At 37.1% G+C, this 24,500-nt stretch overlaps 2 protein-coding genes across 4 annotated transcripts in view; one reads left to right on the forward strand and one right to left on the reverse strand.

Annotated features, from left to right (window-relative positions):
* Positions 1 to 3,054: 3,054 nt before the first annotated feature.
* ap3m1 (adaptor related protein complex 3 subunit mu 1) lies at positions 3,055 to 9,575 on the reverse strand. The gene is made up of 9 exons (XM_022684670.2): positions 9,439 to 9,575; positions 7,902 to 8,182; positions 7,525 to 7,696; positions 7,257 to 7,394; positions 7,009 to 7,094; positions 6,330 to 6,463; positions 6,018 to 6,225; positions 5,544 to 5,688; positions 3,055 to 4,207 (listed from the first exon to the last, which is right to left on the reverse strand). Exons 2-9 carry the CDS (start codon positions 8,172 to 8,174, stop codon positions 4,107 to 4,109), a joined length of 1,257 nt encoding a protein of 418 aa, XP_022540391.1. The 5' UTR covers positions 8,175 to 8,182; positions 9,439 to 9,575; the 3' UTR covers positions 3,055 to 4,106.
* Positions 9,576 to 10,803: 1,228 nt separating this feature from the next.
* adka (adenosine kinase a) overlaps positions 10,804 to 24,500 on the forward strand; it is a 254,337-nt gene continuing 240,640 nt past the window's right edge. For 2 of the 3 annotated variants that reach the window (XM_022684666.2, XM_022684667.2), the window contains exons 1-3: positions 10,804 to 10,961; positions 15,006 to 15,080; positions 20,943 to 20,996. In XM_022684666.2, the coding sequence (XP_022540387.1) occupies positions 10,900 to 10,961; positions 15,006 to 15,080; positions 20,943 to 20,996 (191 nt within the window). In that variant the 5' untranslated portion in view covers positions 10,804 to 10,899. Of the gene's footprint in view, positions 10,962 to 13,592; positions 13,695 to 15,005; positions 15,081 to 20,942; positions 20,997 to 24,500 lie in introns of those variants that run through there. The other variant, XM_022684668.2, reaches the window with a different exon arrangement.

The raw sequence follows: 24,500 nt of genomic DNA on the forward strand, positions 1-24,500 counted from the left end.
TTGCTATGGTATCCGGGGTGGTTGCTATGGTGTTTCTAGGTGGTTGCTAGGTGATGTATATGCATCAATTAGATTAAATGGTGTTTGCACGTTGCTACGCAACGTGCAAATACATCAATCAGCTATGCACGCTAGGTTGCTCTGGCCGTTCGGGGGTGTCCAAACTTTTGACCCGTGGCTCCATTACACACAGTACTGGGGGGCCGGGGTGTCCAAACTTTTGACCCATGGCTCCATTACACACAGTACTGGGGGGGGGCCGGGGTGTCCAAACTTTTGACCTAACGCTGATTTATCCCATAGCTGCTCCATACACTCACAGTACTGGAGTTCTAGCTACCTGTCCTTCGATCTAGCTGCCGTCCTCCGATTGGCCCCATTCATTCCAATGGGGCCACTTCGTACGACATTCGTACGAAATCCGTACGACGTAACTTTTCGTAACGCATATTTTCGGAAAGAGCTCAATAAGTTCTACAGGTCCTCAATTGGTTTCATCTTCGTATTTCAAAAATTGCGACGTCCACGGGCGTGCAAAGTTCTGCCCATTCATTTTCAATGGTCAAAAAAACGCGTACTTACGAAGTTTTTACGAAAAACGTAAGTCCGATCGGAAAGCTGTATACAAGCCCACCATTCCCGATATGGACGCACGTTTTCTCTTTTGAACGAAGTCGATATTTCGAAAACTGCGGCACTAGTTAACCGGACAAAAAACAGGTGGAACTAGATTGCAGTTCCTACAGAAACTGCGAGTGTGATTGCAGAGCTGACCGGGGTACCCAAACTTTTGACCAGTTGCTCCATTACACACAGTACTGGGGCACTGGGGTGTCCAAACTTTTGACCCGTGGCTCCATTACACAGTACTGGGGCTCTGGGGTGTCCAAACTTTTGACCCGTGGCTCCATTACACACAGTGCTGGGGCTCTGGGGTGTCCAAACTTTTGACCCGTGACTCCATTACACACAGTGCTGGGGCTCTGGGGTGTCCAAACTTTTGACCCGCAGCTCCATTACACACAGTGCTGGGGCTCTGGGGTGTCCAAACTTTTGACCCGTGGCTCCATTACACACAGTACTGGGCTCTGGGGTGTCCAAACTTTTGACCCGTGGCTCCATTACACACAGTGCTGGGGCTCTGGGGTGTCCAAACTTTTGACCCGTGGCTCCATTACACACAGTGCTGGGGCTCTGGGGTGTCCAAACTTTTGACCCGTGGCTCCATTACACACAGTACTGGGGGGCCGGGGTGTCCAAACTTTTGACCTAATGCTGTTTTATCCCATAGCTGCTCCATTACACACAGTACTGGAGTTCTAGCTACCTGTCCTTCGATCTAGCTGCCGTCCTCCGATTTGCCCCATTCATTCCAATGGGGCCACTTCGTACGACAATCGTACGAAATCCGTACGACGTAACTTTTCGTAACGCATATTTTCGGAAAGAGCTCAATAAGTTCTACAGGTCCTCAATTGGTTTCATCTTCGTATTTCAAAAATTGCGACGTCCACGGGCGTGCAAAGTTCTGCCCATTCATTTTCAATGGGCAAAAAAACGCGTACTTACGAAGTTTTTACGAAAAACGTAAGTCCGATCGGAAAGCTGTATACAAGCCCACCATTCCCGATATGGACGCACGTTTTCTCTTTTGAACGAAGTCGATATTTCGAAAACTGCGGCACTAGTTAACCGGACAAAAAACAGGTGGAATAATAATAATAATAATAATAAGAATAAGACTTAAGAAGATCAATACTGTGATTGCATTACTGCAATCACACTAATAATAATAATAATAATAATAATAATAATAATAAGAATAAGACTTAAGAAGAACAGTACTGTGATTGCATACTGCAATCACACTAATAATAATAAGAAACAGACTTAAGAAGATCAATAGTGTGATCTGCAATCACACTAATAAGCAATAATGGAGATTTTTTTGGCTCAGCAGTGACAATATAGACAGCATAAACTGACTGTTCCAAAGCCTAGGCTGGAATAGACATTCTGCATAGGAAAGTCCTACTTCATCTCAGTATCCTATTGGTCACACATACTGAACAGTCCAACTAGGCTTTGCAGTGTAATCAGAAAGGTCCCACCAAAAATATATATTATACTTGTAAGAACTAACAGTTTTTGTTTTCTATCAATTTGTTATTTTCCCCTTTTACGCCCCCTTTTTGTTATCACCCCTTTTATGTTGCATGTGTGCAGAGAATTGTGTCTAATGGAGAACTGAGAGGGACACATCAGTCGCATCCTGTAAAAGTCTCCAAACATCGACTGCATACGAAGGGTTCTACACTTCAGAACTGCTTTTTTTGTAATGTATCAGGCAAGATAATTGAGCTTATCTCTGCACCAGCCAAGCCTTTGGAGCACTGCATTTTAATGCCTACATATACAGCTCTGGAAAAAAATAAAGAGATCACTAATAAACGATGAGTTTCTTTGATTTTACCAAATTAAAAACCTCTGGAATATAATAAAGAGGAAGATGGATGATCTTACGCCATCAAACCAAGCTGAACTGCTTGAATTTTTGCACCAGAAGTGGCATAAAGTTATCCAAAAGCAGTGTGTAAGACTGGTGGAGGAGAACATGCCAAGATGACTGAGTGCTGAGATTAAAACCAGGATTATTCCACCAAATATTGATTTCTGAACTCTTAAAACTTTATGAATATGAACTTGTTTTCTTTGCATTATTTGAGGTCTGAAAGCTCTGCATCTTTTGTTATTTCAGCCATTTCTCATTTTCTGCAAATAAGTGCTCTAATTGGCAATATTTATTTATTTGGAATTTGGCAGAAATTTTGTTCCGTAGTTTATAGAATAAAAGAACAATGATCATTTTACTCAAACATAAACCTATAAATAGCAAAATCAGAGAAACTGATTCAAAAACTGAAGTGTTTTTTTTTCCAGAGCTGTAGTACTGATTAACTCCATGTTTAATATTTGCATTAATCAAGGATACTTTACACTATTACATTATTTTACATGATAATAGTAAAAAGAGAAAGCACTCACAGACCACTGTTTCCCCAAAATATTTATAAAATGTGAAGGCATTTATTTTATATACATATTTTCCAAAGCAAATAAGGTATTCCCTTAGATTGCATTTTTTTGTATCATACAAAAAATAGATTGTGTCCCTTGTGAGTGTTCAAAAACTCTGCAGAGTGACCTAGATACCTGCCACGCAGTTAACAAGCAAGCCAGTTAACTAGTGAATGACTAATTTAGCACCTTAAAACGGTCTGTTATCTGTTAGTATTTGCAGCCTAGTAGCTTTAAAGCAGTGTAACTTAACAATCCTTATTTTTACTGAACTAATCTAACAAACATTCCTCTTTGTCATTTAAAAAAATCCCATGCTGGTATTTCCATCCCAACTGGAAACTCCAATAGACTGAACACATAAGCTGCAGCTATGTGAGCTATGTATGGCATGCTTGAGTAACAGCACAGGCAGGGTTAATGCCTTGTGCTATGGCATAACTGTGCTTTTAAAGAAAGGCATCTTATGTTTTAAACTACATTTTCCTCTTTAAAAGGCCACTTAACATTTGTGCATTGTGCCAGAGTAAAGTACTTAAACATTGTTACTATAATGTTGGCAAAGGCTTCTCCTCAAACATGCACAGCAATATATCTACTGTTATTACTGAATTTAATTTATTATTTTTAATGATACTAAAGTGACTAAAGTGAATTGTCTTGCTGCACTTTAGGACCTTCTTTCACTGTTCCACTTAAACATCAAAGTGAAAATAAATCTGACAATACAATAAAACATCAAGTTAAAACAGGACAGAGTAGAAGAAATGATTCCAGTACAAACACGTCAAAAATGTGAATCAACATAAAAAAGGAATGCACTTTGGCTTTTCCAATCTTAGAAGGCCTTTATGTCTTACAAATTCCCAAAAATGTTCTTCCCTGCAGCAAAGCTTAATACATTGGCAGCATGACAGTTCCTAACAGGTGGTTGTAAAAAGTGATTTGTCGAATGAGATGGCACCTTCTATACCTTTTTTTTTTTGGCACACAGATGATATTGTTTGACACACTGTTCATAGACAGTGTTAAGTTCTGACCTGAAACTTTCCAGCTTTGGTAACATATTTAACACCTTTGAATGGCTTGTACTTCTCCACATACATGTCCAGCCGATTGACTTTAAGTCCTGTAGAGCAAAGAGCAGAAGCCACAACATATATAAATAAATAATTAAACACCTGTTCTGACATATGCATTTAGACCAGCAAATGAAAAGTTTGTTTAAAAGCACATATTCATATGTACCTACGTATAATATGTACAAAACAAAAGATACAGTAGCTCTGAACTGCTGAAGCTAAACACAAGTAACACATCTCCTCAGGGATAAAATTCTCACATTTGGGTGTCAGTAAAGTCACCCCAGGAAGAGCAAACTCAGTAGCCGAATGTTAACACAAAATGTGGTCACATGATCATACTCCATTTACAAAGTAAAGCCCAAATGGTTCTGAAATGGTTTCAGTGTTGGGCAATGTACAGTTTCAGACCTTTTTTTTATATCCCCATTACGATTAAATATCTAACAGCCAAATGTAGATGTGGCTGACGCTCCATATGGGCCTAAAATGATCAGACTCCTGCAGGCTTTAGCGAAAAACAGTAGGTTAATTTGACTTCGAATTTTGATGAAGGTAGAAGAGAGAACAGAGAAGTTGCTGTAATTAATCACTGAGAAATGTATATATCAAAATCGGACTATAAGGTGCACTTATTATCCTTTAATTTTCCCTAAAATTGTCAATGCGCCTTATGTATGAATTCTAGCAGTCAGTAAGAAGCAGTAAAGCCACTCTGAGTTTCAGTGAAGTTCCCAAGTACAGAGGCTGGAAAAGTATTAGCATTAGCCGCTAACTGCAGCACTAGCTCTTTCTCTTTGCTGTGTTAAAAGAAGCTATGTGGGATGAACCGCTAGCTGATAGTGCCCTTGCATACCAGAACACTCAGGGATCTTCAGTGCAGCGCTGTGGGGCACTATGAGCTGCTAACCGCGGCTAGCGCTGCTGCTAACCGTGCTGTTAAAATTGTTTTGGAAATCTAAGCTTACTGTAAATAAACAAAGGCGCTTTACTCATCCAAATAAACAGTTTTCAGGAAAGTTATCTGTGTAGATTTTCATCCAGCACTCGTTTGACTTTGAAATACAATGTTTTTTTAATAAATAGTTTGTTTACTTTAATTTATTCCCATTAGAAGAAAAATAAGGCGACACCTCTGTTCCTTACTATTGTCGCTTAAAATGCACCTTATAATTCAGTGCCCTTATGTATGTATGTAAAAATAGACCAGAAAATAGAAGTTTATTGATAGTGCGCCTTATAATACGGTGTGCCTTATAGTCTGTAAAACACGGTAGATAACATGAAACTCTATCTAAACTTACTCCAATCTGACATCCTACACCTCCTACATTCTGTTGACCAGTTAACCTCAGCCACTGTGGACGAGTGCCCTTTACTTACCTGAAATAGCTAACTGCTGGATCTTGAGGTCAATGTTCAAGCTGGGGTTTTCTTCTGGTTTGGGAGCTCCAGACTGTAGACTTAGGCTTCCTTTTAAATTTGGAAGCTTTTGCTGGTTCAGTTTCCCGATGTCCCACACCAAAATCTACAGCACAGAACAGAAAGACACACATTGCATAGATTTTGTTAAACTTTTATAACTTTGACAAGTACTAAAAATCTGTGTTAAACAGTTACTTTAAAATCTTATCTGAGACAGTTAAAAATATTACATTCATTTGAGTTCTTCTGCAACAGATTTCCCTCTGACCATGCAAGCAAGCTAGCAAGCTCGAAGGCACCCAATTTGAATTAGTTACAGAACGCATCAAATGCAACGTATTTTTAGCACTCACTGTTGGACACAGTCCTTTTCTATTTCAAGCAGCTCTATTTTAGAGTGCTACACATACAGTAAATGGTGCTAAGCTTTACCTTGGTGACTGGGTCATACGTGTAGGTGCCCTGGGTTGCTGTGAGATTGGCACTGAGAACCACTTTAGGCATGTGTATTGTGACGAGCACACACTCCACGGTCTTGCCCATGGTCTGTTTAGGACCCACAGTGATATCCAGTCTCCCTGAAGAACCACTCTCAAAGAAACTGATATTCTGCTTCACATAAACTGGGATTGCTACCAAACTGAAAAGGGGAACAGACAGTTGGTTTTGATCTTTTAAAATCACCACACAATTTCCTCTTTTTAAAGCAGCCATTATGTGAAAGATTCAAAGAATAGTTCTCACTTTTGTGCATTCACATGATAGGACATAAGCCGGAAGTTTCCGTCTGGGGGGATGAAGGAGAGAACTCTTTCAGACTCCCACCTCTTGAAGCGAACACAAGGATGGAAACTCACATCGTCCAGAAGTCTGGGATTCTATAGGAGAAACATATGTATATTAATAATGTGTATCACAAAAACTGCAATATTGTACATTTTTCAATATGAATGGCTAAACATGTGTAACAGTATTAAAACAGTATAAAAATGTGGAAGATAAAGAACATAAATGGCAAATCACAGCTGAAATGTTGGAAATGATGAAGAGTTCTTTACAGATATACACACATTTTATATAGTGTTTGTGTGATTAAGGTGTATTCCATTCTCTTCATGTCCACAAAAAAAATGCCAACTATATCAATAAATAGTTTATCTCTGTAACAATCACTTGTGCAGAGGAAAAAAATTAAAGAGAAAAAAAGATTGGAAATGTTTGAGAGCTATGGAGTTTCTACCCCTGTTCACAGAGTACAGAATGAAGAAATCACAGTGGATACAGAGGCGGGAAAATGTCACTAAATCTAAACACAACCATGCTCACTAATAAGTGGTAATATACAGCAGAATTAGATAAAAGTACAGACATAACATAAATCATATAAGCCTCTCTATGTGTGTATTTATCTACTTGCACTCACCATAAATGATAGTGTGAGATCAGGCATTCCTGAGAGTTTTACACAAGCATCAATCACACCCTGGATTTCTGCAAACACTGTTGTGCCTGAAAACGATGAATGTTCCAAATAAACACTGTGAACTCTTATGAAATGGGATGTCGAAAAAAAGAAGTGAACAATGAAGATCCTTCAACCAAGCTGATCACACACTTCTCTACAAATAATAAATATCATGTGTAAGAAAAACAAGAACAGGTAAGGTTTACCAGACTTATCCAGGATAGCGTCAATCTCTTCCACCACATCAAAATACGCCTCATTGTTAGTGTATTTTACATCTGCTCTCCTCCACGGGATAGTGGACAGCTGTCCAGTAGGAAGAGTGGCCCCAAGATTACTGCTGCCTGGAAAGATCACAGAGGAGTTGAAATATGCAAAACAGCATACGGTACTTTTATTCTTACAAATTGTCAGGCAAGCGACAGAAATGTGAATGCATTTTTGTTATTAAATGTTGTTATAGGAGTCCTCTACCTGTGATAGTGTTGACCATGGAGCGCAGAATTGTGGGAGGTTTAATCATCTCTTTCAGGATGTTGGATTCCGTGGCCAGGGGGAAGCCATTGTCAAGCATTTCTTCAAGTAGTTCATATACTATTACCAGATTGTCCTTAATGGTAACTTCAGAGCATTCCCCAAAATAGTCCTAGTTAAATATAAAAGGTAAAATAAACTGTACATTAGCACCCTACTGTAGAGAATAATTTAGTACTACAAAAATACATTAGTTTAAAAGCTAAAAGGCCAGTTTTCCAGTCCCAGAAAAGATCTGACTTTAAACAGACCCAAAAAAACACTAAAACGTAACTTTTTAAAAAGAGCTAATTTATATGCTAATATAAGAAGAATACCTGAAACATCTCAGCAACTCGATGAAGAAATTCAATGACGAAGAGGGGAGGAACTTCAGTCTGGATGACAGAAACAAAGAAGATTTTCTCCCGGTAGATATTGATTAGGTAGTGATGAGGTGTGCGGATGACAGGAGGTACATTGTCAGGTTCCCCTGCTTTCTCCTGAGCTTCAAAAAAGTAATCGCAGACCGAACGACTTATGACACTCTTCCAGTGTTTTTCCAGGAATATGTCACCAGAGTTGTTTATCAGAAACAAGCTGTGAATCATGTTGAGAGCTGTGAAAAGAAACATAGTGCTGTTTAGATGGATGAAGTGATAAAACCAACTGCAGACTTTAAATTTCGTGCATGTGTCAGAATGCCAACCACAGTAACCACAGTGCTGATACAAGAGCTACTACAAACATGGAGATATCCGATCTGCAAACTGAGTCTTCACCTGCTCATACACACAGTTTTAAGCAAAAAAAAAAAAAACAGAACCAGAACTGAAGAAAGCTGAAAGCTAATCAACAGCAACACAATGCATCTTTTAAACGCATGCGTACTTTTTAGCATGCTCTCTGCAATAAACATTTATATTTACATTTATGGCATTTAGCTGATGCTCTTATCCAGAGAGACTTACACGGTTATTCCTATTACGAGGTGGGCCACTGAGGTGTTAGGAGTCTTGCCCAAGGACTCTTACTGGTGTATCACATTATAGTCACCCAGACCTGGAATTGAACCCCAGTCTCCCACATGGTAGCTCACTGGCAGGCGGTGGTGTTATCCACTGCACCACACCAACCAGTTAGTGACTTAACTGTCACTTTATTACATTCAAAATATTCAAATAAAGTGCAGTTCATTGACAATAATGTCAAGAAACTATATAACCTCCATTTTTTTGTTTAAATGGGCCAAAGTATAAATTCTTTACTGTTAACAGTTTAATGATTTTTTTTTTCGGTTTCACAAACGTAAGAAATATACTTAATTGAACAAGCTTGTGGGTAACTTGGTTGTCAGTTTGCTCTAAAATTTCAGAAACAAACGTAGCTAGCCAGCTTTTAGCTATCTGACACCTAGGTGTTATCCATCTGAAGATCTCTAGATGCTGCAGAATGTGGAATGTGGGCTTCACAGTAACTGAGCTTGCCAGCTAACGAGCTAAGCTAACTTACACAGCTAAGAGTTAGCTAGCTAGCTGTAAACTACTATGTTCCCACTGTCACAGAGAACTTATATCTGTTTAATGGATTTTTTGTTATAAGAGGCTGTCAACACTTTAACTAGCTTGTTAGCTAACGTTAACATTAGCTATAAAACAGACTTAGCCATTTAGCTACCTACACCACTCCAGAGCAAGTGTAGCTAACCAAGCTAGCCAGTAAAAAGTTTAGCGTCTGTTTATTTTGGTGCCTGATTTTAGACATATTTCTCAGCCTCTGGTTCGCTAAATATGACACTACCTAGACAGAACACAGGATATACTGTTAACCAACGCTTTGCACTTGTAAAATACATTTACAAAACAGTAAAAATACCTTTTAGAGAACTGTCTTGATGCTGAGTAAGTTTTCCAGCTGAGAAAAGTCCTCGGTAGCAACCCGGCAGAAAAGTCTCTACAACAGAGAGAGTTCCCACTTCAGAACCTCTTCCGCGTTAGTCAGAGAAAAGAGGGCGCTCTAGAGTGAGTCCAAAATGAATGGGTTCCTATGGAGCATTTGATCAAAATCAGAGTTCATACATTTTTGATAATTTTAAAAATGAAAATACTAAATTCTTTAACATTTTGCTACAGAAGACATCTTTTTTTTTAAAGCTTTTCAACTTAACAAAGGCACCGAGTGGTTCAGCAAGATATGTGCTGCCACTATGATCGGGAGCGATTTGAGTCCTGCTCATGTAGCTTGCCATCGGCTACTGGAGCCCTGAGTGAGCACATTTGGGTTGGGTAATTGGCCGTGTAAATTGGGGAGAAAATCAGGGTAGAAAATTAGAAATAAAATATTTTTAAAAATTAGTACTTATCATGCTAGTACTTATCAGTTAAAACTGTAGCTTGCTAAAAAATAAATGTTTGAACAGAATATAAATTGAATATAAATTGCCTCTGCATGTTTTTAATAATGATTGTGTTGCATTACTTGTATTGTGTTTGTTGGATGCTTGTCTCTTATTCTGTAGTGTTTAAATGTTTGTTTTAATCTAAGATATGTTTTTTTTTTATTTTAGTTTGCCTTATTTAAGAACTGGTCACAGACTACAGATGAAACTCTGCCTCGTGTACATAGTTTATTCTATCTTGTCTAATGAGCACTGTCCCTGCAAATTAAACAAGTTATAAACTGTTTAAACTCCGTGCTCTGTCTGTATCTTCAGCATCATCTCTCAACCTGTCAACTCTAAGCTCACAGTAGCAGTAACGCTAGCGCCTTTACTGCCTAAAAAACGTATGCTGTAGAACATTTGAAATACATAGGCATATTTTATTTGCTTTCAGAGCAAAATACCATTTTGTTCTTCCTAAAACTAAAATAATTTCCAGGACATGTAGTTTGTTAATATTTTTTATTTGAGTTTTTAGCTTTTAGCTCCATTCACCCCAATTAATTGAGGACTCGCTCGCGGGCTCCGTCTAGCGGTTCGCAGCAATTTTCTAACTAGCCCTTAACTTACCAACGTTAGCTTCTGACACCTTCTGTAGAAAATAATGCAAACAAATGTCAAAAAGTGGATTTTAAAACAGATGAAGCAAAACTTTAGGTATGTTTTGTAACAAATAAACTATATTTTGTCAATGGCGTTAAACACTTACGCAATACTTTTTTCCTCAGCTGTTTCTGGTCCGGCAGCAGAAAAGGGCAGCTCTAAACCGGGCTGCAGTGTTTTTTTTTTTTTTTTATCTCCTCCGGCGGTATCTCTATCTCTCATTCCCGCTTGATCCAGCAAGGTGAGGTGTCAGGGACGCGCGCGCAAATCAGTGGACGCACAGGTAAAGCACCATGGCCACAGGAGAGCCCAAAGCAAAGAAAATCAAACTCGAGGAAAAGACTGATCTGATCAGGTGAGCTGAGCACAGGCGTTGGACTGTGCTGTGCGATGGGTATGGGTGTTGTAAGAAGAAGCTCCTCAAGTTAGGGAGTGAGTTTTACTGCAGCGTGGTCTGCACTGTGTGCACTTTAAGCTCGGGTTAAATGACACATGACAATTACGTTACACATAGCTGGGATATCTGGATTTAATCCTGATTAAATTATGTAATTTAGGTAAATCCCTCATTGCCATTGTGCTCTGCTACTGAGATCTCTCTGTGTTCCTCTGCTGTGCAGCTGCTGCAGTTCTGTTTTGCAACAAATTTTTGTTTGAGAAACAATCGCAACCATTTAGCATTGATTAGCTAACTACCAAGTTAAGTTTATTTATGCCATGAGGTTCATGCTGGGGTCTTGTTTGCTGGCCGTGGGAAATGTTAGTAAGTTTAGCTAGCTAAGTTACTGGGTAGCGAGCGTTACAAGCTAAAAACAAAGTCAAAAATAAGTTTTAAAAAAGTATAAAGTAGTAATAGAGGATTGTTTTGTTATATTTTAGACAATGTAGATACAATAAAGTTGACTAACTAAGAAGTTAAGCTAGCTAACCTACTTGCTAAATTGGGGGTTTGGCGGATGCACGCGCTCACACGTGCACATGTGGTCTTTGGGTATGCTCGCTGTTCAGTCCAGAGGTGGGAGCCGGTGGAATTCCCGCCCCACGTGGCTTTTGTTATGTAGTTAGCTACGTTAGCTAACTAGCTACAGCTCTTGAAAAAAAATTAGGAGACCACTTCAGTTTCTGAATCAGTTTCTCTGATATATGTTTGAGTGAAATAAATATTGTTTTTATTCTATAAACTACGGACACCATTTCTTCCAAATTCCAATTAAAAATATTGTCATTTCTAGCATTTATTTGCAGAAAATAAGAGAAATGGCTGAAATAACAAAAAATATGCAGAGTTTTCAGACCTCAAATAATGCAAAAAAAAGTTCATATTTATACATTTTTAAGAGTTCCAAAATCAATGTTTGGTGGAATATTTTAATCACAATTTTTATGCATCTTGGCATGTTCTCCTCCACCAGTCTTACACACTGCTTTTTTTGTCGAACTTTACGCCACTCCTGGTGCAACAATACAAGCAGTTCAGCTTGGTTTGATGGCTTGTGATCATCCAGCTTCCTCCTGATTATATTCCAGAGGTTTTCAATTTGGTAAAATCAAAGAAAATCATAATTTGTAAGTGGTCTCTCATACAGAGCTGTATCTTAGGTAGCTTAGCTAACAGCTCAGAGAAGTCCTCTGACCACTTTGCCTTCAGTTTCAGGCCAGGGGGCTCTAACACACACATAAAGAAAGAAAGAAATAAAGAGATAGAGAGGCAGCTCCAAACGAAAGTGGGATAAGGGTTCATAAGGCCAGTGTCACAAAATAAATTCTGTGTGAGAGGTGACACGCTTACAAGCTGCTTTGGCAGCCAGTCCCCTAACCAGACAGCATGTAGCTAGCTCTCTATAGAGCTGCAGTCATTTCAGCCACAGACAGTTAAGTTAGGAAACTATATACATAGGATTGCTTACCTATAAACTATAGATAATAGTTTGTGTAACTCTCCTCTCATTCAATTAATTAAATTTGATTATTTTCGTTATACCAGTATAGGAATGTAGAGTTATATAGTACTATATAGTGGGTGTAAAATAAAAATACTGGAGAAACACAAAGACAAGGTGTTGTTAAGTTTGGATTCAATGGTATGGTTACAAACATTGTATATATTGTTATATATACAATGTTTGTAATTATTATTCTTTACTTTACATTAAGTATGTAGTTAAATCTTGATGAACTGAACTAAACTGAGCTTAAAAAGGACTGTAGACAAGGTATTGTTAGGTTAATTCAACTTGTAATCAAATCTATGGTGTATATATGCATTGTTTGACCGACTAATTATTTTTTAGTTACATGACATATTTATATTATCTTGTTTAAATTTTATTTATAAAGCTTCTAACGTGTTTTTGTGGTGTAGAAAGCAATGTTTAAAAATATTATTATTATTATTATTATTATTATTATTATTATTATTATTATTATTTAAAGGAAGCACGTCACCTAAATCTATTAATGAACATAGATTTAATGTTATAATTTTACGCTAACTAATGTCTATTACTTAGTATAAATAATAAAGTCTTAGTATAAATAATAAAATAAAGGTTGTTTTTCCATCATAACCATGAAAAGGTCTAAAGCAAACAAAAAATTAATGTTCATCCAATGTCCTTTGCGGTTAGTGCTAAATAAGTATTAAGTAACTTGCGTGTTTCAAATGGTTCATTGTGGTTAATTAAGTGTAGGTTATTTTAGATGTAAGCATCATTGTAAATGAAGCAGCTAACTTCGTTCCACCAGCGTGTAAAAACACTGCTAATAAGCCTAAATCTGTTTCTTGTGCACACACTGACAGCAGCAGCACTGACAGCAGCAGCACGAGACTTGGCTTATTATTATTTTTTTTTCCTGGCCCAAAATGCAGCCCCCTGTCAGAGCACTGCCTCTTTTTTTCTTCTCCCCCAATCATCTGCTCCCCTCCCTTAGTCCCTTAGCCAATCAGCTGAAAGCAGGAGAGAAACTCCTGACTTTGAGCGCTGTTGATACAGTGCACTGCTGCTGGCTAAATCTGCTCTATATTTAAAACTCCTCTGGATCTCAGTTAAGAGTCTCCAGCATCATCTCCAGCTAGAAGCATGGCCAGGTAAGGGTAGCTTTTTGCATTGGGAGAACCTTGTGGGTGATGATCTAATGAGATGTAGACTCTTTTTCTTTTATTTCTTGTTACTGAAATGTTTATGATTATGTTGATGATCACTGATAGTAGGATAATTTATGGTGAGATTCTGAGAATCCTGAATATGCCATGTATATTCTTGATACAATTTTACAACAAATACTGTATCTGTAATTATTTTGATTGTAAGGTTTTTGTGCATTTTGTCTGTTTTAGCATTTCAGCAGGAGATGACCATGCTTGTTCTTTTTCACCTCCATATCATATCCATACTGAACATCTGTTTCAGAAGCTGCCTTACCTCTGAAACTCCCACGTAGATACATCTGCTCTAATTCAAAAGTTTCCCAGGAGTCTGCTTTTCTCTTTTAGCCTTAATTGTACATGCTTTTATTTTATTTAGAAGTTGTTTGTTTCATAAGAATGTCTCAGAAATGTTTTGATAATTTTATGATCTACAAAATAGGATGGAATATGTTGCTGTAAGGTTGTTTTTCATTGTGTAAGATTTTATACAGTAATGCTGGTTACCTCAGCACCTCACAATCATCAGTTTTCAGAGCTGCACTTCAGGTCCAGGCACTCCAAGCCAATTTCACAACCAGGGTCAATGAATGAGTAGTCACTGACCTGAGCTGTTTTTTTTTAATGATTTATTGATGACCGGTCATTTGTAATTTTGCACTCTTCTAATACCTTGCAGTGTCATGTGTTTCTCAATCGTTACGAGAGTCATTTCAGGACGGACGCTTGTTCTCTTAGCTATTCAGACTGAAATAATGTTTTTCAGTGTACCACAAGAAGTGTAACAAAGCATTTTTGTTTATCTTACTTACGTCTGGAGCAGCACAGCAAACGTTGCAGTGCTTCCCTAAGATATACATATGCAGAGCGTAATATTGTTCTCCCTATATCGCCATTAATGTGACTAAGCATGTTTTATCTTTTATAAACATCTGTAACAGCACGCTCCAGCAAAACATTACCTTCTGTGCAGGCTTGGAGCTTGCAGAAAGTGCTGTGGTTAAATTTATTTCAACTCATGTAACCTCATGTAGTTTCATGCCTGACTGGGTCTTCCATCTGTGTTCGCTGCACATTTCTGCTGGGTGAAGTCCCTCAAGATATTTTGTGGCTGGCTAGCTAGAGTAACATTCTGTGGATTTACTGGGCAAGCACAACTGCCATTGCATAGACAGTCAGCGTACACAGCCATGTGGAGGAAGAACTGACAGCCAAATTTCTTATTATATTATATTATTGTTTTTTTTGTTGCAGTGAAAATGCGCTTTTTGGCATGGGAAACCCCCTACTCGACATCTGTGCTGTGGTGGACAAGGATTTCCTTGACAAGTAAGTCACATGTCACATTAGCTGGCACATGAAACCTCCATATTGCACATACTGTAAACGTGTTGACATTGGAATAACATCATAATGCATGAGGAGTTTGCAAATTATCTTTAAAATGATTACACTGTGACGCAAATTAAGAAATAAATTACCCCATGAACATTACAGTTCCTTTCATTTGTTTAAGACATGTGACCTTTTACTTGGAGACTGCATTCAGCTCTTTAATGATCTGCTTCCTCTCTGTGTCTGAACCACTTTAATAATATGCTGCATCACATCCCTTTAGAGAAACTAAGCAAAATGTTTAAGCAAGGTTAGTTTTCAGTGGTTAGTAATTTAAAATTATTTTAGATGAGAATGTTTTTGGATAAAGCAACTTTAGTTTAGAGATTCTTAAGGCCCACTACACTATACATTTTAGTGCTTTTCCTGTTTTAACACACCCATATTTAACTTAATAGTGGGCTGTTATTGAGCCGATTACGTGGATCACATGTCTTGGGACCAGTGACAACAAATAAAAAGTAAAGGATGGTGGGCCTCCAGAACAAGGGCTAAGAGAAACTGAAGTCCACTCTCTATTTACGTTGACATGTCTTCTTTTTGTATATTTTCTTGAGAAATTGGATCAGTCATGGTGTGTGTTGTACTGGTTTTCTGTACACTAAGATTGCTGCTGTGGATGTTGTATCTAAGTGCTGGTGTGGATTAGCCACACACTAGTAAATAGATACACCAGCAGAAAGCAGAAACTAGCTTATGATTGTAAAATGTCAAGGATTGCTTTTTTTGCGATCAGATTACTATTCGTGGTGGTGGTTTTCTCTTGTTTATTTGTTTTTGATTTAATTTAGGACTATACACCCTACGTTAGGTAGCTAGCTACCATTTCCAGGTTTGTCTGGAAAATGAAAAATCTCTCATTTTAAATTCACAGCTGTTTATAGTATGTGTCTACTAATACTATAGTCTTGACACATGATGTTTATTTCAATGGAGAGATCTATGGCAAGCTAAGGTGCATGATGGGTTGCATTGCGTTGAGCGCAGCATTGCTATATGGTATAAAAGTTCGGTGGAGTGTTATGCAAATGAGTACAGCTGCCTTGCTGCAACTAGCCAATCAGAGAAGAGTAGGCTGCCTGCTACATCACACACATACAACCTCCAAACACGATGCAGTTGTCTCTTAAACACGTAAAAGAAGCGGCAGAATTTGGATTGACAAAACTGTGCACTAGAATGACATTATTAAAAAGTAAAAATCTGAATTTTTATATTTTACTTTAACATTAGTATGCTGTAATAAATTTAAATTTAAATTTAAAATGTCCTAAAAATCTCAACTGTAAAAAAAGAGAATACATTTCTAGTGATAATTTTCTATAAGTTGAGCTAAATTATTGTTTATAACACAAAACAAAAAAATTAAGACACAAAAAATGCTGACAGTTTCAGTCACACTGCGTAGTTAAGACTGTGCTAAATTTAGCTAGCTAACTAGCTAGCTGGCTAACATTTGTACGCTGTAATGCCCTGTAAAAAATGTCTTGACTGTAAAAAAGAAAGAATACGTTACATGTAGCTAACATACAAATATAGTTAATTGATAGCAATAATAATATTGCTGCTGGAGTAACCTCATCAACACCAAATAAATTTTCTATAAGTCAAGCTAAATGATTACTTAAAACCCAGAACTATTGAGATGTGAGAAATGCTGAGGTTTTACCTCACAGTTTCAGTCGCACTGTTTTTCTAAGACTATGCTGAATTTAGCTAGCTAACTAGCTCGTTAGCTAACGTTAGTACGCTGTAATGCCCTGTAATAAACTGGTAAAAATGTCTTAACTGTAAATAAGAAAGAATACGTTGTATTCTTTCATAGCTAACACATGAATATAGTTAATTGATAGTAATATCACTGCTGGAGTAACCTCATATCAACACTGAAGTAAATGTTCTATTAGCCAGGATAAATAATTCCTTTGAACCCAGAACTAAACATTGAGACGTGAGAAATGCTGAGATTTTACCTCAGACAGTTTCAGTCACACTGCTTTGCTATGAGTATGCTAAATTTAGCTAGCTAACTAGCTCGCTAGCAAACGTTAGAATGCTGTAATTCCCTGTAATAAACTGGTCCATATGTCTTGACTGTAAAAAAAGAATACAACATTACATGTAAAACATGAATGTAGTTGACGTATTATTTAATATAACTGCTGGAGTAACCTCATATCAACACTGAATTAAAATTTTTATCAGCCAATCTAAATGATTACTTATAATCCAAAACTAAAAATTAAGACATACAAAATGCTGAGATTTGACCTCATAGTTTTAGTCACACTGCTTTGCTAAGAGTATGCTAAATTTAGCCAGCTAACTAGCTAGCTGCCTAATGTTAGTATGCTGTAATGCCCTGTAATATACTGCCAAAAAAGCTATACAATATTGCATGTAACATAATATTGTCATGTATAAATGAATATAATTCAGCTGATATAATTTAACTGTTTCTAAATTGATTTAAGTTGGTCCTCCATCAGCTCTGTGTCCCAAAATGGTGACAATCACCTTTTAAAGCATCCTGTTTGGATTAGCTAGCAAGCTAGCTAGCTACTAGTCACCAACATCTGTTTACATTTACATTTAAGGCATTTGATACTACTGTATGTGAAACGAGCTAAATGATAACCCTACTGCTAGTGAAACACAATTCCTATAGTCTAAACATTGAGATTACTAAACTGACATGAATAATACCTCCAAATTTACACTCCAAGCTGATCCATCACCCTGTCACACAGACCTGTAACTAATGCTACATTTCCCAGCTTAATGATACGCTAGTCATATTTAATCAAATCCCTCAACACAGGGCTCTGCCTCAGTTACAGCATGTTAACACTGCACTGCTGCATTGTACAGATTGATGGCTTTGCGTGTGGGTTGTGGTCACCTCAAGACTCCCAACACATTATTATTGAGAAGCTGTCTGTTGGTCTTGTGTTCAAGAATAGCATTTCTTTGTCATGCTGCACAGAGCCCAAACAACTGCAAATAAAGGGTTTATTTTCTGCTTTGTACTTACAGTGAGTTGAGCAAATCACTACAGTCTTATTGATGTTCAAAACATTGCAGGGGGAATTATGTTTTGTAACACAGCTGCTTAAATGATCACTCTATACCTTTTAGGGAAAAGGCTAATTTTTCTAGATTGCTTTACACTCAACTCCTATGAGGTTCACTACTGAATCTCCCACCTACTGCCTTACTGGACTGTGTCTTTTAAAGAGGTGGCATGTACAGACACCCTGTGGGCAAGAGGAAACCTCCTGGACTGACACGTAGGCCTATTCACAGGCCTGCCATTCCAATGCCAGTCATAAAACAATGCCCCTCTCCCAGTTCACCCCCTTTCTATTACATAACCAGAAATGCATTGCCAGTGGTGCTCTCTTAGGTTGGTCTTATGCATTAGTTTTTGTTTATTGTTGCACAGTCAGCATGGCTTGTGTTCTGTTTGTTCTGGTAATATCTGATGTTAAGACAGTTCTTTTGTTGAAATCTTTGGCACATTTAAAGGCGTGCTGTATTGGGCTTGCACCTTTCTGCAATGTCTCAATTCTTGGTATCTGATTCTGAAAGGTGATGTTTATAGACTTATTTATATGCTCTATTTTGTCATCAATTAAAACTTTTCCTATCTCTGTATTTACAGAATATGCACAGAATTCTTAGTGAAAATAGGCTACAGTTATTATATGAAATTTCTTCTTTCTAAATTAGGAATGTACCAATTGGGTTATTTTGGCCCCTGATCTAATTCTCTTAACGCTGGTATCAGCTTGATAACAATCTAATCTAATTCATTCTTTGTGTTTTACATCCATCATGACCTACACCTGGATTAATGAAGCAGTAACTTGGAGTAAGTCAAATTGAAATTGACGGGCAAGTCTTGAGGACATTAGATTTCCTATGGTTTAATAAAAATATCTAGTGTATTTGACACCATGTATCGATACGATAGGGTCGAAACGATACAATAGATTGTGATATTGATATATGGTATATGTCCTACCCCTACTGGCAATTCAGCTTTTAGTTCCTTTAGAACACTTCAATCAGTTTACTATAAGGTGTGTTTGTGTTAGCATTAGCTTTCTGAATGAGCTGTTCACTATTGCTTTAAAAAAAGGTGTCTGGTTCTCTTGCTTATTAAAGGGAGCATTTCTCCAATATTTTTCTACAGTTTCTAGATATTTTGTTACATTTTTACACGTTTCACTGTAAAAATAGTTCTGCAAACTCTTTATTCTTCTAGTGCACTACACACTGGTTAAAACAAAGACTAGATTGGAAAGTGCCTTAGATAATGATTTCCATTTGATTTAGTTAAACTTTAGGCATCTATTTCGTGAAAAACTCGAGACATTGATTGCCAAGGTTCAGTTGAAAGAAGCAACACAACAGTTACATAATAAACACACTGTTTACATGAGATTAGATATACCTGCTACTCACTGCCATAGGCTAATCCTAAAGCCCTAAAATTGCCGGTTCCATTTGCACAGCTCAGCTAGCCAGTGAGCTTCTAAAATCCATTGACGTTTCTTAAAAGATCACTCAGTGTGGACTCAATGTTAATCAATCAGTCTGTTAAAATATATAGTCTCTTGCTCAATGTATGTGAAATTGTGATGTGGATTGTGCATATTTCGTAGGCACTGCTCACTCAGCAAGCCCTTTACCCACAGTGGCCTTTGTTATCCGTCTCTTTTATGTTCTTAAGGGGTTTTTCAGCATTGTACTGATATCTTGTATCCAGGGAAATGGAGCGGCTCAGAGGCAATCTATCTGCGTGAGTTCTGCAAGGCCTCTGGTGACTTGACAGAGAATCAGCATGTAGCCCTTTAATCCCTTTGAAATGTAAATACTACCCTGAATAGAAAAGATTTGGTCTGCTATTAATGTCCTTAAACATGTATTAACGTGCATAATAAAAAGGAGAGGGAAAAGGAGGTGGAAAGTTTTCCCATAAGGTTCAAAATCTCTTTACACATTATATATTTTATATACACTCATGATTATACTGTAGTGAGCAGTAATATTTCTCAATAAGCCCTGTTAAGAAATTGGATTGGCCAGTCTCAGGCCAGTCTTCTCCATATATTGTATGATTTGACCTTTTATAATATTTGTATACACTCAGTAATGTCCATTGTGTTTTGTATTTTTGTATGTTTGTATTTTAGCAGAGGTATTAATTTTAGGCAATCTTTCATGGGCAAGTTTTTTTGTTTTATGTAAATGTTTTATATGTATATTTTGTTTATTTTAATAGTGATGTCAGAGCTTTCTTTATTATCAAAAGTGTGCTGCTTTGTAAAAGGGTGGAATTGCATTATTATGATATTGTATTATTATTTACCTTTATCAGTGATTTAAATTGTCTTAAATGGGAATAATGTAATTTATTGCATTTATCTCTGGGACAATATATTATCTAATAATGTAGTCCCAATATATAAATCCATGAAAACCCAGTAAAACAGTCTGATTAAAAAAAGGGTCCAATTACGTCAAACTGCACTGACCTTAGCTCAGTGTCTGATATGTTTTCTGTGAACTGTTGCAGATTTTTAGCCAGTAGTGTCTTTTCTCTGAGTAAAGCTGAGGTAATCAATAATCAGCAGATTAATGTGTATGATAGTGCCAATATACAACTATCTCTACCTACCTGTTATATATTTTCTCAACTTTCTATTAACCACTTGTGTGAACCATGTCAAAGTCTGGTCTTTAAAAAAGTGACAGTATATGTATACTTATGATTATTGTTTTTAACAGGTATGGACTCAAGCCAAATGACCAGATTTTGGCAGAGGACAAACACAAGGAAATGTGAGTACAGAGTCTTTATTTACCCTGAATAACACTTCACGCTACAAAGGAAAGTCACTAGTGTAAAATTAACGCTGAGTGTAAATATTGAACATTACATTACATTACATTACATTACATTTGGCAGACGCTTTTGTCCAAAGCGACTTACAATAGTCAAGTACAATGTAAAATAAGTTTAAAGGTAAAACATCTTTGGATAGGGATAAAAGGAGGTCAAAGGGGAATAATAGGATAGAGGAGTGAAGGAGGGGAAGAAGGAAATGAGGTTAGAAGTAGTTAGTGTGTTAGAGATGTTAAGAGAGTAAGTGCTCTTTGAAGAGCTCTGTCTTCAGGAGTTTCTTAAAGATAGCGAGAGATTCTCCTGATCTGGTAGTGGAAGGTAGTTTGTTCCACCATTGGGGAACTCTGCATGAGAACAGTCTGGATTGCTTTGTGTGAATGTTTGGCAAAGCGAGGCAACGTTCATTGGAGGAGCGCAGCGGCCGGGAGGTAGCGTAAGCTTTCAGGAGCGAGTGCAGGTAGGAAGGAGCCTGTTCTGTCATCACCTTGTAGGCGATTGTAAGAGCTTTGAATTTGATGCGAGCATCAACTGGTAGCCAATGGAGCTCAATGAGCAGCGGGGTGACATGTGCCCGTTTTGGCTGGTTGAAGACCAGACGTGCTGCTGCGTTCTGGATCATCTGGAGTGGTTTTACTACACAGGCCGGGAGGCCAGTTAGCAGGGCATTGCAGTAGTCGAGGTGTGAGATGACGACCGCTTGCACCAGGAGTTGGGTGGCCTGTTGCGTCAAGAACGGTCTAATTTTTCGGATGTTATAGAGCGCAAAGCGACAGGACCGAGCAACTGAGGCCACATGGTGCGTGAAGGAGAGTTGGTCATCAACCAGAACACCCAGGTTCCTAGCAACCTTTGTCGGTGAGAGAGAGAGAGAGTCGATACTTATAGAGAAGTTGTGTTGAAAAGATGGTTTTGCTGGTATAACCAGAAGTTCAGTCTTTGAGAGATTTAATTGAAGGTGATGCTCCTTCATCCACGAGGATATGTCAGAGAGAACAGGTGTTTTCTCAGTGTTTTGATGTCCCTTCAGTTGATTAAAGTAAATGCAGGGATCAGAATATCTCTGGAGGACCAGTGTACTTTGGGTTTAAAAAAAACCCAAATATAGCTATCTAGATACTAGTGCATGTCAAAAAATTTGAATATCATAAAGTTACTTTATTTCAGTAATTCAGTTCAAAATGTGAAACTCATTATATAGATGCATTACACACAGTGTGATCTATTTTATGTGTTTTTTTATTGCTGATTATTATGGCTTTCAGCCAATAAATACCCAAAAATCAGTGCCTCAGAAAATTAGAATGTTGTATAAGTGCAGTGCAGTGTTTTCCTGGAAAATCTTACAGCACTTCATGTTTTTTCTCTTCCGACAACTTTTAGGGAGATGCAGGTTTCAATTTCCAGCAGTACTTTGCACACTGCCCACACTTCCAAAAGTACCAATTGGTCTTATTTAATATTCTGATTTTCTGAGACACTGATTTTTTTGGGTTTTCATTGGTTGTAAGCCATAATCATCAACAATAAAGAAATAAATGCTTAAAATAGATCACTCACTTTGTGTGTAATACATTTATTTAATATACAAGTTTCACATTTTCAACTGAATTGCTGAAATAAAAAGGACCTTTTAAACGATATTTCAATTTTTTGAGATGTATTAGTACCTGATGGTAACAGTATACAAGTAACTAATCATAGTAACTGTTGCGTTTTGGTGACTTAACGGCTAGGAAAAGGTATTGGCTGTACTTGAGATACTGGCGAGTTGCTGGTTCTGGCATGGCACACTTGTGCAGCTTAGTGTTGTGCTTGTACTTTTTTTTTCTCTCAGAAAATGAAGCCAAACTTTTAAGCACTTCTGTGACCTAGCTTGTGCTAATGCTATGAAGGAGCATACAAAAAAAAAACATGACAGGTTATACACGATCCTGGCAGATGAACACCTCTTCTCAGCAATATTTTTACACTAATCACATCCCTGAGCATTTTTTAAGGATTAATTATTAACATGTTTACATGGTAAATATTGATAACGTACAGTAGTTTTATTTTTGTATTTGTGTTTAAACCATGAACACTAGAAAGCAGTGTTGTACTTGGATCAGAAATCAACTTTTTTTGCTTTTCTCTCTCTTTTTTTTTATATAAAGATTTGTATGCATACATTAGTGAGTTTATCATAATGTGACAGTTTTCCTAAAATCTGATAATAAAAAATAAATAAATAAATAAAAATAAAACACAATGTGCATCCCCATTTCGAGGCCTGGAAAAGACTGCAGTGCAGTGTTTCATTGTGAGTCTGCAGAAAGTGAGACTCTGTATTCTTGCAGTTTTAGCAGGATATGTGTTTAGGTCCTACACAACAGAGGCACAGTCCTCCACTGTGTGCAGCTGAAATAATTCAGGGCTTTCTCTCAGGCTCTGCGGGAGATCCTGCAGGCTTTGCGTCAGCATGGGTTCTGGACACACATATATCAAGCACTCTAGAGTGAGAGTGCTGACCTAGGGTCAGCGACGTATTGGTTTTAGTGTGTTAGAACATACTGTAGATACTCTTGATTTTCAGGCTGAATTTTGTGATTTGTTTTTTTTTTATAAATGAACTATGCATGATGTATTCTTTTTTTAATTACTATTAATTTTCATTTTCTTTTTAATTTATTATTAATAAAATATTAATCATTTGGAATGCACACTGTTTGTTGGGTTTCGGCTGCATTGAATTTGCCAAGAAATTATACAATTTATATATAATACCATATTTTTTTTAAATTATTATTATTATTATTATTATTATTATTATTATTATTATTAATATTGTTTATCACCAATAATGTAATGTAGTTTATATCTAGCTCAGATTTTGATTAATTTCATGTTCACTAGGTTTACCCATAAAATATAATTTGATTTTGCAATTGTAATTGTAATCATTAATTTGTTTTTTCTTTCTTTATACTAAATCGCCTTTTATTTTGTAATTTTACATATATATTTTTTTATTTAAATACAGAATAACTAAAATGATTATGGTGTTCTGTCCTTTAGTGGAAATGCGTTTTATAGAACAAATCAATAAAATCCTGATTTATTTATTTATTTTTTATTGTTGAGCTTGAACATTTATACATATGAGCATAAAATGTAACAAATACATATTAAAGCCTATTACCCCTAGCTTATCGTATATAATTTAGACTTAATATTTTCAATGAAAACATTATAGTACAAATTGAGAGTGTTTTTGTTTTATTGCCCCACAGTGTGTGTGTTGTTTATCAAATGATTTCTTAATAACTGTGAGTCAAGGCTGATTACTGTCATACATTAGCGCATGCAGCCAGTCACATTTCTCTCTGCGTTATGCCGCAGTGTAATTGTTCCAGCTCCAGATGTCAGGGCAACCTGAACTGGATAGAGGCAGGGATATAAAA

This window comes from Astyanax mexicanus, chromosome 7 (assembly GCF_023375975.1).
Source record: "Astyanax mexicanus isolate ESR-SI-001 chromosome 7, AstMex3_surface, whole genome shotgun sequence".
NCBI lineage: Eukaryota > Metazoa > Chordata > Actinopteri > Characiformes > Acestrorhamphidae > Astyanax > Astyanax mexicanus.

What these genes read in the sequence shown, in the direction of transcription:
- ap3m1 (XM_022684670.2), bottom strand. Translation starts at nt 8,174, where the DNA reads ATGATTCACAGCTTGTTTCTGATAAACAACTCTGGTGACATATTCCTG. An exon ending in GAGTTGCTGAGATGTTTCAG is followed by an intron (nt 7,697 to 7,901) that starts GTATTCTTCTTA and finishes ATATTTAACTAG; the next exon opens with GACTATTTTGGGGAATGCTC. An exon ending in ATCTCACACTATCATTTATG is followed by an intron (nt 6,464 to 7,008) that starts GTGAGTGCAAGT and finishes TTTCTCCTATAG; the next exon opens with AATCCCAGACTTCTGGACGA.